Source organism: Gymnoscopelus braueri (genome assembly GCF_963280865.1).
Source record: "Gymnoscopelus braueri genome assembly, chromosome: 17".
Lineage (NCBI taxonomy): Eukaryota > Metazoa > Chordata > Actinopteri > Myctophiformes > Myctophidae > Gymnoscopelus > Gymnoscopelus braueri.
In genome coordinates this window covers 42730464-42746104 of record NC_137617.1, presented here as the reverse complement: position 1 = coordinate 42746104, position 15641 = coordinate 42730464, and the positions used below count along the sequence as shown (strand labels likewise).

General features: G+C 44.8%; 2 protein-coding genes across 2 annotated transcripts; both read left to right on the top strand.

Annotated features, from left to right (window-relative positions):
• Positions 1-222: 222 nt before the first annotated feature.
• On the top strand, positions 223-1275 carry LOC308105158 (kelch domain-containing protein 3-like; the record flags this gene model as incomplete). The annotated part of the gene is made up of 2 exons (XM_080455789.1): positions 223-655; positions 737-1275. 2 exons carry the CDS (start codon positions 223-225, stop codon positions 1273-1275), a joined length of 972 nt encoding a protein of 323 aa, XP_080311915.1.
• Positions 1276-8637: 7362 nt separating this feature from the next.
• On the top strand, positions 8638-9708 carry LOC308105157 (kelch domain-containing protein 3-like; the record flags this gene model as incomplete). Its single annotated transcript, XM_080455788.1, has 2 exons — positions 8638-9082; positions 9164-9708. The coding sequence occupies 2 exons, from the start codon at positions 8638-8640 to the stop codon at positions 9706-9708; spliced, it is 990 nt and encodes a 329-aa protein (XP_080311914.1).
• Positions 9709-15641: the final 5933 nt, after the last annotated feature.

The following is a 15641-nucleotide window of genomic DNA, read 5'->3' as shown; positions in this document are numbered from 1 at the left end:
GCAGTCAGTTGGAGTAACGTCACTCGGTATTCTACGTTATGACACCATCGGCTTCCTTGATTGGCCAATTCAACTGATCGGCTTTGTCGACTTGTCAGACTTTGCGTGACGTTTGTGCCACTGAACCAATATAAGCTATAGCATACACACACAAACACATACACACACACACATTAGGACTGAATTTCTTTACGGAGCGAGACTTCAGCTACGTTGTGAGAAATGCTCTCCTGGACGGTGCGCCAGAATGGAGGACCACAAACACACGGTTATGACGCTGTTGCAGTTGGACACAAGGTGTATTTCTTTGAAGGTTACTTTCACAAAGACAAAACAGCTCAGATTCATGTGCACGTTCATGTGCACGTCTTCAACACGGTGACTTTACGCTGGATGACGTTGCCCTCAGTGACAGTTGGAAGAGAAGTAAGCCCCTTTGACCGCTGCAGGGCCCACACAGCTGTGCTCATAGAGGACATCGTCTACTTCTGGGGAGGGCTTTATTATGGCAACACGCTTTATGCATTTGATGTCGACACCCACAGTCGGTTCAAGCCCAGGACTTTTGGGAGTGTTCCAGAGGCGAGGAGGTTCCACTCAACCTGTGTCTTGGAGAAGGTCATGTACATCTGTGGAGGAGAGACCTGCACTACAGGTACAATCACTAATGACATCTACAAGTTGGACACCGCCACTATGTTCTGGGCTTTAATTAACACCACAGGCACCGTTTCAGGCACTGTTTCAGGCATTGCCACCATCATTGGGACAAAGATGTTTGTATTTGCGCGCCAGAGGTCCAGGAACATCATCGGGGTGTTTGACACAAAGACTAACTGCTGGCTGAGCATGCCTTCTGAACAGCTTCCTTCATATCCTTATGAAGGATACTATTCTCTATCATACTATTCTCTATCAGTCTTTGCTTACAATGGGGAGCTGTACATATTTTACTTTAACCAGAACTCCAATGATCTGTGGAAAATCAATCCAGAGATCTTCTCCTGCAAGAGGGTTAAGCCCAAGGGGAAAGGCCCATCAGGGAGGTTTATCATGCAGAATCATTGCATGTTGGGAGATCGTATCATCATCTTCTTTGGAAGACGGACTATAACTGATACACCTGACCTGTACATATTAGACTTAGGTCCTAGCCTGAAGACCTTATGCAAGGTAGCAGTTATTCAGTATGGTCTGGAGAGGTCAGGACTCCCTCACAACATCAGGTGGGAACTGGCCACCATGACAACCAACAGCAACATAAAAGAACAATGATAATACTCATAATCATCATAAAACACAGATCATTGAATAATGCTCTACTGTATTTTAAGAAAAGATCTTTATTGATCTCGCAAGGAAATTCAGTCGCCAAAGGCAGCACAACAGTTAAGATTATAGAGTACTGGGCAAGACAATACTGTAGATACAGTAGGGTAAAAGAACCATCACATTCAACGCAACACCATCAAATAACTGGCAAAAATAAACAATGTCGTCTCTGTCGGGTGGAAACCTCACATGTCCAAAACTTTTACTTTTCAGGATTCAAATTCAAAAGTAGCAAAAGTAGAAGCGCTGTCGCCTTAGCCTGGTTCCAGACCATAGACCCCGCCCACTCTCTGAGTGGAACTCCACGCAGCTTCTGTCTGATATTCAGGCTACTGTCGCCTCAAGGCAGCTCTCCACCGCACCGATTTTGGGCCCAATCGGTGTTGGACAGCGTTGGAAAGCGTCTGCCGGCAACAAATTGCTGTTGTTTGGTCGGTCGGACCTCTTTCGACCCGACTCAGAGAAACCGAGCATGTTCAGTCTTTGGGTCGACTGGTAGAGCCATGTGGTAGAGAAGAGGGGGGAGAGAGAGGGGTGCAAACCAACATCATAGTGAAAATAAAAATGAATATAAGAAGTGCCAAAAGTGCTAAAAGAGCTAAAAGTTCAAGTGTTCAGGTAGGACAGTCCATATAGCTCTCTGAGGTCAGGTCAGGTCAGGGGGGGGGGGGGGGGCACACCAGCGGAATTCAGTAGCCGGATGGCCGTGGGGAAAAAGCTGTGTGAGTTTTTTTCTCTCCAAAGGCTCAGACTGCCAAAGACAACTTTTTTTGTTTTCAGCGTTTTCCATCAGATGGTGCTGTTCTCTAACTGTTCTGAGTGGCGATTTTCATCCTCAAGTCACACAGATGCAGGAGATCACGTGATCGAAAGATCTCCACCACCATAAACTTCCTGCTTAGCGTATTTTGGGAAAGGGCTGTATCTTTTTTTCTCCCTGCATTTAGACGAGCTATATTCAACGGCCTATAACAAACGACGGGGGAGGGGGTCGCGATGACTTTTAATTTTTTTTCACGGAAGCATAGTGAAACCCTCCGTGTATAGCAACCGCCAGGGGATCGATCATACTGGATATACATATTCTGCGACTAGTTGAAAAGGTAAGGAAAACCAAAAATCGCTGGCAGCGGGCGATTCATTTATGCATTTAATCTGGCAGTGAAAGAGTTAAGGAAAGGTACCGCCCCTTTCCCCCCTTTCATGTATAAAGAAGTCAAATCTATGCTTGCAGAAATGTTGACAATAGGAGTGATCAAAGAAAGTTGCAGTCCATGGGCAGCACCCATAGTACTAGTTAAAAAAGAAAGATGGCGGCTGGAGATTTTGTGTAGATAAAGACATTTAAATGCTGTAACCCATAAAGATGCTTTTCCCCTGCCTCAAATCGAGGAGACCGTGAACAACTTGACCCGAGCCGAGTGGTTCTCTACACTCGACCTAGCCAGTGCCAGGTTGAGATGGACACTCAAGACCGAGAGAAAACGTCTTTCACCACTCCCCTGGGGATGTCTGAGTTTGAGCCATGCCCTTCGGACTCTGCAACGCCCGAGCCACGTTGCAACAGTGCCTAAGGCTAAGCAGGCCACATGGTTCATTCACTGCCATTGACGGGTTTGACGTGTTTTGGTGTTTTCAATGTTTTTTTTCCCACTAGATGGCGCTGTTCGCTGACACATGAGTGACCATTTCATCCTCAGACAAACAGATAGAGAAGATCACAAAATCCCAAGAGTAACTTGGGATCATGTGTGGAGGAATGGAGGGGTTCATTCACTTCCTTGTTAACTCATTCACTGCCAGACTTATTTCTGGCTGCGTTTGCCCACTGCCAGCAATTATCTTTTTTGTTTTACCTTTCAACTGATCACAGAAAATGTATATTCATTATGATTGCTTGTTCAATCATTTGTAAACACACACGGTATGTGTGTGTGTCGCCCAAGGGAAAATATTCCAACCGGGACAGCCCCTTCTCTTGCAGCAGCATGTTGAAAATAGGATGTCTCGCGAAATGCAGGGGAAAAAAAGTCAACTCAAGATAGAGCCGTCTTAATGAAAAAGTTAAACAGGAAGTGGACGGAGGCGGAAATCTTCGGAGGACGTTATTTCCGGATCCGGGTGAGTGGAAAGTGAAACCGATCACTCGGGTGATCAGCGCTATCTTTTATAAAACGATTGAAAAATTAAAAGTCGTCATAAGACGTCCTTGGCAGTATTGGATATTGGACGATGTCTCGTCATAAGTCTTCCTTAGTGCTGTCATCCACTCCCATGACTTTTCCTACCACTGCTATGCCGATGACACCCAGCTGATCCTCTCATTCCCCCCTTGACACACAAGTGGAGGCACGCATTGCTGTTTGTCTGGCTGACATCTCGGAGTGGATGTCAACGCACCACCTGAAGCTCAACCTGGACAAGACCGAGCTGATGTTCCTCCCGGGGAAGGGCTGTCCGCACCGAGACATGGCCATCACCATTGATAACGCTGTGGTGACGTCAACTCGGACTGCGAAGGATCTGGGTGTGACCCTGGACGATCAACTGTCGTTCTCGGCAAACATTGCATCAGTGACACGCTCCTGCAGATTCCTCCTCAACAACATCAGGAGGATTCGCCCCTTCCTCACGGAGAAGGCAGCCCAGGTGCTCATCCAGGCTCTTGTCATCTCCCGCCTGGACTACTGCAACTCCCTTCTTGCTGGTGCTCCGGCATCTGCCATCAGACCTCTGGAGCTTGTTCAGAAAGCTGCGGCTCGTCTGGTGTTCAACCGCCCCAAGTTCTCCCACACAACTATCCTTCTCCGTTCTCTACACTGGCTCCCCGTAGCGGCTCGCATCCAGTTTAAAACCCTGGTGCTAGCCTATAGGGCAGTGAAAGGAACAGCTCCTTCTTACCTCCGGGCTATGGCCGATGCTTACACCCCTGCCCGACCACTTCAGTCGGCCACCTCGGGGCGACTGATTGCCTCGTCGCTCAAGGGTCCTTCTGGCCGATCTACACGGTCACGACTTCTTTCTGTTCTGGCCCCACAGTGGTGGAATGAACTCCCCACTGATGTCAGGACAACAGAGTCACTGCCCATCTTTCGCCGCAGGCTGAAAACCCACCTCTTCAGGAAACACTACCCTTCCTCTTCGCCTTGCCTACTTGTTGTTAACTAGTTGTACGAACTCTTGTTTTATTGTTTTATTGGATCGTGTTAGGCCTGACCTCGACTAAGTCGACTAGTCGACTGGTTAGTCGCGGGGGGTCCGAGTCGACTAAGTGTCTCTTAGTCGACTCTAGTCGGAAAAAGTCTACACCTGCAACCACACGTAACTTCCACTTTATTCTTCTTATTCCTCGTCTTTGTATTGGTATTGTTTGTGTTGGAGCGCCTCAGTGCGGCTGCAGAGTTCATGTGCAACCTCTTCCAGAGAGAGATAGAGACACTAGAAACTCTGCTGGAGACCAAACAAACTGTGTAGACTTGGCCATTTGAAATAAAATGTATTTTTTTTTTATTTATTTTTTAGTCGACTGCCAGTCGACTATTGGCAATTAGTCGCCAATTAGAGTCGACTAAACAAATCCTTAGTCGGGGACAGGCCTAGATCGTGTTTATTCGATACCCGGTTCTTTGTTTTAGCTCTTGCTCATTTGATTTTCCTATTTTGTCTCATCTGTTTATGAAAGTAGGTAGCTGATATATTGCACTTTTACTTCAGCGCTAGGTATACTCTTGGTTGCTTGTTTTAGAAGAGAATACACTTAATGCTTCTGGTGATTAGTCATTTTGTTCCCTACCTATGTTGAATAAACTTATTGTAAGTCGCTTTGGATAAAAGCGTCTACTAGATGACTGTAATGTAATGTAATGTAATGTCCTTGGCAGTAAATGAGTTAATACATTTTGAATAAAAGCCTGTATCTCGCCTCCATGGTTTTACTCTGCATTTTTGACGAGACATATTCAACGGCCTATATCAAGCGCACGGGGGGGTCGCAATGACATTTTTAATTTGTTTTGCGGAAGCACGGTGAAACCCGTGGAATCAATTGGCATAACAACTAGCACCAGAGCCATATAAAAGAAACCCTGCGTTTATTGGCAATTATTGGCTACTCCAAAATAAATAAATTCATTGATACATTCTGTTGACGTCTCCCAGTCAACTTCACTGGGTATTCTACGTAATGACACCATCGGCTTCCTTGATTGGCCAATTCAACTGATCGGCTTTGTCGACTTGTGTGACATTTGTGCCAGTGAACCAATATAGGCGATAGCACGCGCACTATTAAGACTGCATTCCATTACAGAGCGAGACTTCATCTACGGTGTGAGAAATGCTCTCCTGGACGGTGCGCCTGAATGGAGGACCACAAACCTACAGTTATGACGCTTTTGCAGTTGGACACAAGGTGTATTCCTTTGACGGTTATTACAGTCACAATGTGTTCGTCTTCGACACGGTGACTTTACGCTGGACGAGGTTTCCCCCAGTGACAGGAGGAAGAGGAGATTACCTCCACAACAGGGCCCACACAGCTGTGCTCATAGAGGATACCGTCTACTTCTGGGGAGGGCTTCCTTACGCCAACACGCTTTATGCATTTGATGTAGACACCCACAGTTGGTTCAAGCCCAGGACTTTTGGGAGTGTTCCAGAGGCAAGGAGGTTCCACTCAGCCTGTGTCTTGGAGAAGGTCATGTATATCTATGGAGGAGAGACCTGGTATTACACACACAAGTGTAATGACATCTACAAGTTGGACACTGCCACTATGTTCTGGACTTTAATTAACAACACAGGCACTGTTTCATCAAATCACTCTGCCACCATCATTGGGACAAAGATGTTTGTATTTTGTAGCCTGAGGTCCTGCACTGACCTGCACAGGAACAACATCAGGGTGTTTGACACAGAGACTAACTGCTGGCTGAGCATGCCTTCTGCACAGCTTCTTCCATACAGTTATAGTCATCAATCAGCCTTTGCTTACAATGGGGAGCTGTACATATTTGGTGACTTTAACCAGACCTCCAATGATCTGTGGAAAATCAATCCAGAGACCTTCTCCTGCAAGAGGGTTACGCCCAAGGGGAAAGGCCCATCAGGGAGGTTTATCATGCAAAATCATTGCATGGTGGGAGATAGTATCATCTTCTTTGGAAGACGGACTATAACTGATACACCTGACCTGTATATCTTAGACTTAGGTCCTAGCCTGAAGACCTTATGCAAGGTAGCAGTTATGCAGTACGGTCTGGAGAGGTCAGGACTCCCTCACAACATCAGGTGGCCCCCATGACAACCAGTGTTGGAATTCTGATCAAGGAGGGCGAATCTACGAAAAAAAAAAAAACGTTGAACTGTAGAGTTAAGAGGTTTCTGCCCGACAGCAACGATATACAGGTAAACCCTCAATAGTGCTTGCCAGAACCATCTATTGGAGGGTTGCGTCAATGAGGACAGCGCCGGTCACATGGTTCATGTTAACTCGAAACAGTGACAAACGCTCACAGACTCCAGTGCATTACGTAAACTTACGGTTCAGGGCTTTGTCACTATTCGGCTCCCCCCTCCCAAGCCGCAATTGGACTGGCCCGATGAATAGAACGGAGGTGATACAACTCTCCTTATATGGCTCTGGTGCTTGCATAGTGCAGTACAAAGGGAACATAAGAGAAAGCACAGTAAAGAATGGCAAATAATGTCCATACTGAACCGTTTTACTCTGATTCTTTCCTCTAACTCATATTTCTCTGTAAATGTAACACCGCCATATTCGGTGTCCTGTTTTAGATCTATTCATATAATAATAATAATAATAATAATGTACCACAAACACACATCATCTTTTTTTTTTTGCACTGCTGGCCCAAGAGAGACTGAAAACGCGGCCCTCTACGGCAGGGGTCATCAACGTTTATCGGGAAAAGGACCCCCTAGCTGAGAGAGAGATGAAGCAGGGACCCCCTTTATATTGTATAAAATTGTGTTTCAGTTTTTTTTCTTTTACTTGGTCTGCTTTTATCCCCCTCTACACCTATACCTCTTTGCCAAAAATAGCCAATCTACAAGCTCACAACGAGAGCTTGTAGATTGGCTATTTTTGGATAAAGTTCACCTCAGAATAGGGATGCTATAGGGTTGAAGTGGTTAATGTAAAAAAGAAAAATGCAGGCCACCCTGCAGTAACTCTGAGGACCTGTCAGCAGGGAGTGTTGGGCGGGGGGAGTAGGACGAAGGCCCTACGTCCTCACGGTGGGGGCTCCTCACTGGCGGTGAGTAGGACAGTAGGATACAACAGCAGTGACAACACAGAAATGTGTGTGGGGAGGAATCAATTGGCATAACGACTAAAATGGGGAGAAAAAGGGGCTAAAAAGTAATTGGCTACTCTAAAAACTATTTTCTTTAAACAAGCCAGGATTAATGTGTTCATTGATACGTTCTGTTGACGTCTTCCATGCGGCAGTCAGTTGGAGTAATGTCACTGGGTATTCTATGTTATGACTCTTTGACTGCCAGAGTATTTTCATAAAGTACTCCCCCATTGCCAGCAATTTTCGTGTTTTTTTATTTTTATATTTTGAAAATCTTCATGAAAATAATTGATCAGACTGTTTTTTAAAGACGCAGCACAAATCCGCCACTAGAGAGCAGCACATGACAGCTTGATCAGCTCCTAGGGTCACTGTTACCCTTCTTGAGCGATTAGACAGGGAAAAACATGAAAACGGATGTGACGTCATCACACATCGTCTGATCGGCCAAAATTACGATGTGATACACGACGGCGATGACTGATCGTCACCAAGACCATAGATTATAGAAGAGAACCTGTCCGTTTGTCTGTCATACCGTGTGAAAAACCGTTTGTTTACCTATTCTTGACGAAAATGACCGGGGAAAAAAATCAAAAACCGGAAACGGAACCCAGGTCATGAAACCGGATGCAGATGTCGGTGAAGTAAGTGGAACTCAAAAATAACATAGAATTTTAAGCAGCATAGCGCGATCAGAGATTAAATAATGAACGCGAGTCCAACGCGTCAAACGCGTCAATGGCGTGGGTGGATTAAGTAGTAATTGACGCGTTTTCGAGTCAATGGCGTTTATAGAGTTATGACACCATCGGCTTCCTTGATTGGCCAATTCAACTGATCGGCTTTGTCGACTTGTCACACTTTGCGTGACGTTTGTGCCACTGAACCAATATAAGTGATAGCACACATACAAAACACATACACACACACACATTAAGGCTGCATTTCTTTACGGAGCGAGACTTCAGCTAAGTTGTGAGAAATGCTCTCCTGGACGGTGCGCCAGAATGGAGGACCACAAACATACGGTTATGATGACGCTGTTGCAGTTGGACACAAGGTGTATTTCTTTGAAGGTTACTTCTTACTTCGTCAAAAAGACAAAACAGCTCAGATTCATGTGCACGTTCATGTGCACGTCTTCAACACGGTGACTTTACGCTGGATGACGTTGCCCTCAGTGACAGTTGGAAGAGAAGTAAGCACGCTTGACCGCTGCAGGGCCCACACAGCTGTGCTCATAGAGGACATCGTCTACTTCTGGGGAGGGCTTTATTACGGCAACACGCTTTATGCATTTAATGTCGACACCCACAGTCTGTTCAAGCCCAGGACTTTTGGGAGTGTTCCAGAGGCGAGGAGGTTCCACTCAACCTGTGTCTTGGAGAAGGTCATGTACATCTGTGGAGGAGAGACCTGCACTACAGGTACACTCACTAATGACATCTACAAGTTGGACACCGCCACTATGTTCTGGGCTTTAATTAACACCACAGGCACCGTTTCAGGCACTGTTTCAGGCATTGCCACCATCATTGGGACAAAGATGTTTGTATTTGCGCGCCAGAGGTCCAGGAACATCATCGGGGTGATCGGGGTGTTTGACACAAAGACTAACTGCTGGCTGAGCATGCCTTCTGATGCCCTTCCTTCATATCCTTCATACTATTCTCTATCATTCTTTGCTTACAATGGGGAGCTGTACATATTTGGTGAATTTGTTTACTTTAACCAGACCTCCAATGATCTGTGGAAAATCAATCCAGAGACCTTCTCCCGCAAGAGGGTTAAGCCCAAGGGGAGAGGCCCATCAGGGAGCTTTATCATGCAAAATCATTGCATGGTGGGAGATCGTATCATCTTCTTTGGAAGACGGACTATTAATGATACACATGACCTGTTCATCTTAGACTTAGGTCCTAGCCTGAAGACCTTATGCAAGGTAGCAGTTATGCAGTACGGTCTGGAGAGGTCAGGACTCCCTCACAACATCAGGTGGGAGCTGGCCCCCATGACAACCAGTGTTGGAATTCTGATCGAGGGCGAACTGTAGAGTTAAGAGGTTTCTGCCCGACAGCAACGATATACAGGTAAACCCTCAATAGTGCTTGCCAGAGCCATCTATTGGAGAGTTGCGTCAATGAGGGGCAGAAACAGCGCCGGTCACATGGTTCATGTTAACTCAAAACAGTGACAGACGCTCATAGACTCCAGTGCATTCCGGAGAACTTCCAGTTCAGGGAAGTTCTTTGTCACTATTCGGCTCCTTCCTCCCGAGTCGCAATTGGACTGGCCCGATGAATTGAACGGAGGTGACGCAACTCTCCTTATATGGCTCTGGTGCTTGCGTATAGTGCAGTACAAAGGGCATATAAGAGAACGCACAGTAAAGCATGCCAAATAATGTCCATACTGAACTCTTTTCAGAGTCCTCTAACTTAGATTTCTCTGTAAATGTAACATCGCCATAGTCGGTGTCCTGTTTTATCCATGTAATAATAATAATCCTACTACTATAATTGAAATGACCTCCAAAAGTACGTCCGGGGTTGGTCAACACACGATCACTCCACTTGCCTCCAAACTTGCCACAGACTGTTGATCAGTGCTCTGACTAATACTTAGGCTTCTTTCCCCGCCTTCAATGTACATATTGTACAATTAATATAAAACATCATTTTTACATTTTAAGCTGAGAGAGAGTTGAAGCAGGGACCCCCTCTATATATTTTATAAAATTGTGTTTCAGATTTAACTTATTTTTTTTTTTTTACTTGGTCTGCTCTTTTTCCCCCTCTACACCTAAACCTCTTTGCCAAAAATAGCCGATCTACAAGCTCACAACGCCTCGCGTGTTGTGAGCTTGTAGATCTGCTATTTTTTGGCTAAAGTTCTCCTCAGAATAGGGATGCTAATAGGGTTGTTAATGTAAAACAAAAAAGAAAAAACGCAGGCCACTGCAGTAACTCTGAGGACCCCCAAAGGGTGCCGGACCCCCACAGTTGAAGACCCCTGGCTCTACATCCATCGAGCTACAGAGTAACCACATGCCCCGAGATCTGACTAGATTGCATTACCGTGCGGACGGCTTCGTGTTTATGAATTTGATTAACCGGGAATCCTATCCAGGTCCCCTAGCGCCAGAGAGCCAGGACCTGTCCAACAACTCAGCCGCTACACAGAGGGAAGTACTCACATTTCTTACTTAAGTAATTTTTTTTCGATACTGCATTGTAGAAATACTTACGTAAGTAGAAGTCTGGTATTCAAAATGTACTTGAGTAAAAGGTACAAAGCTATTGGCATCAAAATATACTTAAAAGTACCAAAAGTAAAAGTACTCGTTATGCAGAGTGTCTCCATTTCACTATTTTTTTAAAAATGTATAAAATGTTTACATAGCCATGTTTAATAAACGATTTAAAAGCTCACAATGCGTCGCAACGTGACGCATTGTGAGCTTGTAGATCGGCTATATTTAAATGGCCTAAAGATATATAGGGCTGAAGTGGTTAGTGTGTTTTGTTTTTTTATAATAATAATAAAGATATACAAAGTAACTAGTAACTCAAGTTGTCAAATAATTGTAGTGGGGTAAAAGTACAATATTTGCCTCTGAGATTTAGTGGAGTAGAAGTAAAAGTATAGAAAATTGGGAATACTCCAGTAGAGTAAAAAATACTTCAACACTGTACTTGAGTAAATGTACTTCATTGCTTCCCAGCACTGGCCGAGCCTGTTTTTTTTGGGGGTCCACACGGGCCTCATATCCATACGCTGACATAAATATCTGGCAAGCGTAGGTAATCCCCCCTCTAAGTCCGATTTCCTGAAAATTAGTTCAGGAAAAGAGAGAGGGGGGGAGGGAAAGAAAAGAGAATGAAAAAAATATGTCAAAACCCGAGAATGCAGAACTGACTGGAATCGGCACGCGTCGCTGCACTCGCGCATGCGGTTGCACTCGCGCGTGACGCCCCAAATGCTACACAACCCCATCATATAACACACAGGCATGTATGTATACATGTCCTATATGCACACATATACACCTACACGCAGGGGCACACACACACACACACACACACACACACACAGAGCCTACCTCTGGTTAATCCTGTAAACCGGTGGTTCTCAAACTTTGTGAAGAAAGGACCCCCAAAATGATATGTATTTGGCCGCGGACCCCCCATCTCAAAATATTTTGTTCCAGGGACCCCCAGAAGCAAAGATTTGAGTTGAACAAAGATATATACATATTCAAAGATTTACACAAATTGTTCACGATTTTTCAAAAATAGCAGATCTACCAAGCTCGTATGTGCTTGTAGATCTGCTATTTTTAAATAGCCAAAGTATAAAATATGGTTAAAGTGGTTGAAATGATTGTGACACTGTATTAACACATTTTGCTGACCCCCTGGCACCCCCCCCGAGGACCCCTGGGGGTCCCCGGAGAACCAATGCTGTAAACCTTAGTCTTAGTGCTGTACTTCTTGAAGTGCTTCCCCCCCCCATCTACACCATATCTCTCTGACAAAAACAGCAGATCTACAAGCTCAAAAACCTGTCGCGTATATGTTCCTCCCCAGAATATGGACGCTGGGGTTCAAGTGGTTCTAAGGAATTAGTAGAGATGGTTATGATGATACAATAGCTGGGTTTTGTAGAAAGGAAGGGGGGGGGGGGGTGTTGGAGGGTGCTTAGGCAGTGGTGGAAAAAGTACTTAAATGTTTTACTTAAGTAAAAGTATCAATACTGCAATGTAGAAGTACTCTGTTACAAGTAAAAGTCAATAATTCAAAAGTATTGGTATCAAAATGTACTTAAAGTACCAAGAGTAAAAGTACAAAAATGTTTGAAAATAGCAGACCCACAAGCTCACAACGCGTCGCGATGCGACGCGTTGTGAGCTTGTAGATCTGCTATTTTCAAATAGCCTAGGTATAAAATAGGGCTTAAGTGGTTAATGCACGTTTTATAATGTAATAATTTATATCTGCAAAGTAACTAGTGACAAAAGTTTTCAAATAATTGTAGTGGAGTTAAAGTACAATATTTGGCTCCGAGATGTAGTGGAGTAGAAGTAAAAGTATAGACAATAGGAAATATTCCAACGTAAAAGTACCTCAAAATTTTACTTAAGTACAGTACTTGAGTAAATGTACTTAAGTTACTTTACACCACTGCTGGTGGGTTGGGGGATGGGGGGGCGTGGGGGGGATGGGGGGGCGTGGGGGGGGGGGGTGTTTGTGCTGCCCGCCAGGCATCAGTGAACGGCGGATTGGCAGGGATCGGTGGAGGATGTGAGGAGAAGCAGAGCCCCCCCCCCCCCCCCTCCCACCACCAGGAGTTTAAAATTTGTTCTGAAGGAGTTTGGCGGTCGCCTTGCTCCCCCCTCCCCCCTCCGTCTTGCTCCTGTGTGTCGCTCGCTCTTTTCAAGCTCTGGGCCCGGAGATCTCTTTCTTGTGCCTTGGTCCCTCAGAGAGCCCCGACCGACACGCATGGCAGAGAGACGAGAAGAGAGAGAGACAGAGAGAGAGAGAGAGAGAGGAGATAACAAGGAGGGAGAGTGATACAAAGAAAGAGAAAGGCAAAGGAGTCAGAGGGAGGAAACAAGATAGCATGGCAGTGAGAGAGAGCGAGAGAGAGAGAGAGAGAGAGAGAGAGAGAGAGAGAGAGAGAGAGAGAGAGAGAGAGAGAGAGAGATGCAATAGAAATGCAGGCCTATTGTTGTGCTGTTGACTGATTCCTCAAACACATTCAACGGGAGAGTCTTTCTTTGGTGTTTCGCCCAGGTGGACAGGGTTTTGAGGTTAGGTTTAGGCTATAGCCTGGGATCAATACCATTTTCGGGTTTCTGATCCGGTCGGGAGCGGAAATAACTTAACGTCATCAGGCGGCCGGAACCAACGGCCGGAACCAAGGGTGCCGGTATCACCCAATATAATTCCTTGCGATTAAGGGCATCACAATTTTAGGGCCTACCCAGTAAAACCATTGATGCGGCGTAGTTTAGCTTATAGGAATAGTTTGTTTGGTATATCCAGCTTTTATTCCAACTCGTAGCGACCGGCGAGACTAAACTAGTAGTTATGCTCGATTCAGCATTTAAATGGGGATTGGGGAAACTAACAGATGGAACCAAAACAAAGCGGCGCTAGTACATACCTCTGCTTGTCCGGGCTTTGCAATATTTGATGTCCAGCGATGAACACAGCTGATGACAGTATACGGCTCCAAACAGTATGGATCTGCGGACCCGCTGTGCAATTCATTCACTATCAGTCCAATTAGTCTACAGCTTAGCACCCTGAGGGAGAGAGAGAGAGAGATCATATAGCGGGATAACCAGCGTCCCGCAGTATCTGGCCTCTCTGTAATGATCATACATAGATTGAACCATTTAGACTGGTAAAGAATCTGTGTCATTTTTAATATTTCTTTGGCTATTCAAAAATAGCAAATATACAAGCTCAAGATTTTTTACTCCGATCTGTGCTTCTGGGGGTCCCTGGAACAACATATTTTGAGATGGGGGTCCGTGGCCAAATACATATAATTTTGGGTTGTCCTTGAGACCTTGACTTAGAAAAGTTGAAAAAAAAGATTTAGAAGATATTTGTAGAATCCCCAGAAGCAAAGATTTGAGTTACAAATGTTCGCTTTAAAGATCTAAAGATATATATATATCCGTCAGAATCGAATACAAGGTCTCCCTCCTCACTCATCAGTGCATCTACAGCAATGCCCCCTCCTACCTAAAGGAACTCATCAAACCCCCGAACTCCACCCGCTCCACCCGCTCACTCCGCTCCAGAAACTCAAACGTACAGGAGCCCCGCACAACAAATCTCCGCACCATGGGGGATCGGGCCTTCTGCTCAGCTGCTCCTCGACTGTGGAATGCCCTCCCGGACCATCTGAGAGCACCACAGTCGATTGACACTTTTAAAAAGGGCCTAAAAACCTTCCTTTTTAACAAGGCATTTGCATAAATAGAGATGTAGTTGTTTTATCTTTTTAAACTTCTACTGTGCCTGCTGACTTGATTTGAAGTTTATTCATTTCACTGTTTTATTATTATTGTTGTTTTCTCTTTCTTTTTATGTTTTTAATCCTGTAGCACTTTGAGATTTGCTTCAAATATAAAGTGCGTTACAAATAAAACGTATTATTATTATATATATATATATTCAAAGATTTCCCCAAAATTTCACAATAAAAAAAAAAATCACACCCAGTGTGAAGAGAGTGGTGCCTTTGAATTAGTGTAACTGGTTGCATCCTTGTGTTGCAATCAGCTGCAGCTGTTGAGGCCGTGCTCGGACGGACGGACGGACCCACACACATGGCCAAGTGTAGGAGCGGCTGGCACCACTCAAAAAATAGCAGATATACAAGCTCATAGCGCAGCACTCGGTGCCGCGCTATGAGCTTGTGTATCTGCTGTTTTTAAATAGCCAAAGAAATCTAAAAATAACAGATTCTTTACCGGTCTAAATGGGTTAACTGACTCTACGGTAAATTCTCTACAGTATATGGATGAGAGCGATAAAGCTGGATTTCTCGTGATATCATCCTATCTGCTTTTGTCTCCTCCTTCTCTCTCATAACCACCCGTTGAAATAATCATACAGCAAGTCTGTGTAAATCAACCAGTGGTTGCTTCCAGACACAGTTCTTTTTTTTGTTTGTTTTAGTAACAGTGAGATATTATGTTTCAGGAAAGGTGACCTGATTCAATGCCGGGGGTAATTTTGATTTATTGATTGAATACTTTATTAACAGTTTGCAAAGACAAGCTCAGGGAAGTACTGTTCAACACAAGGTCTGTTAAGAAGATTTTAAACCCAAGACAGCACGACGGCTTGTCTCCATTGGGGTCTTTTGATTGGGTCAAGATCAAGTTCGAGGGTTACTCGAACTTCATAAAACATTCAAGCTAAGAAGAAAAATGTTCTTTTAATTTCTGAGCTGTAATGGGCT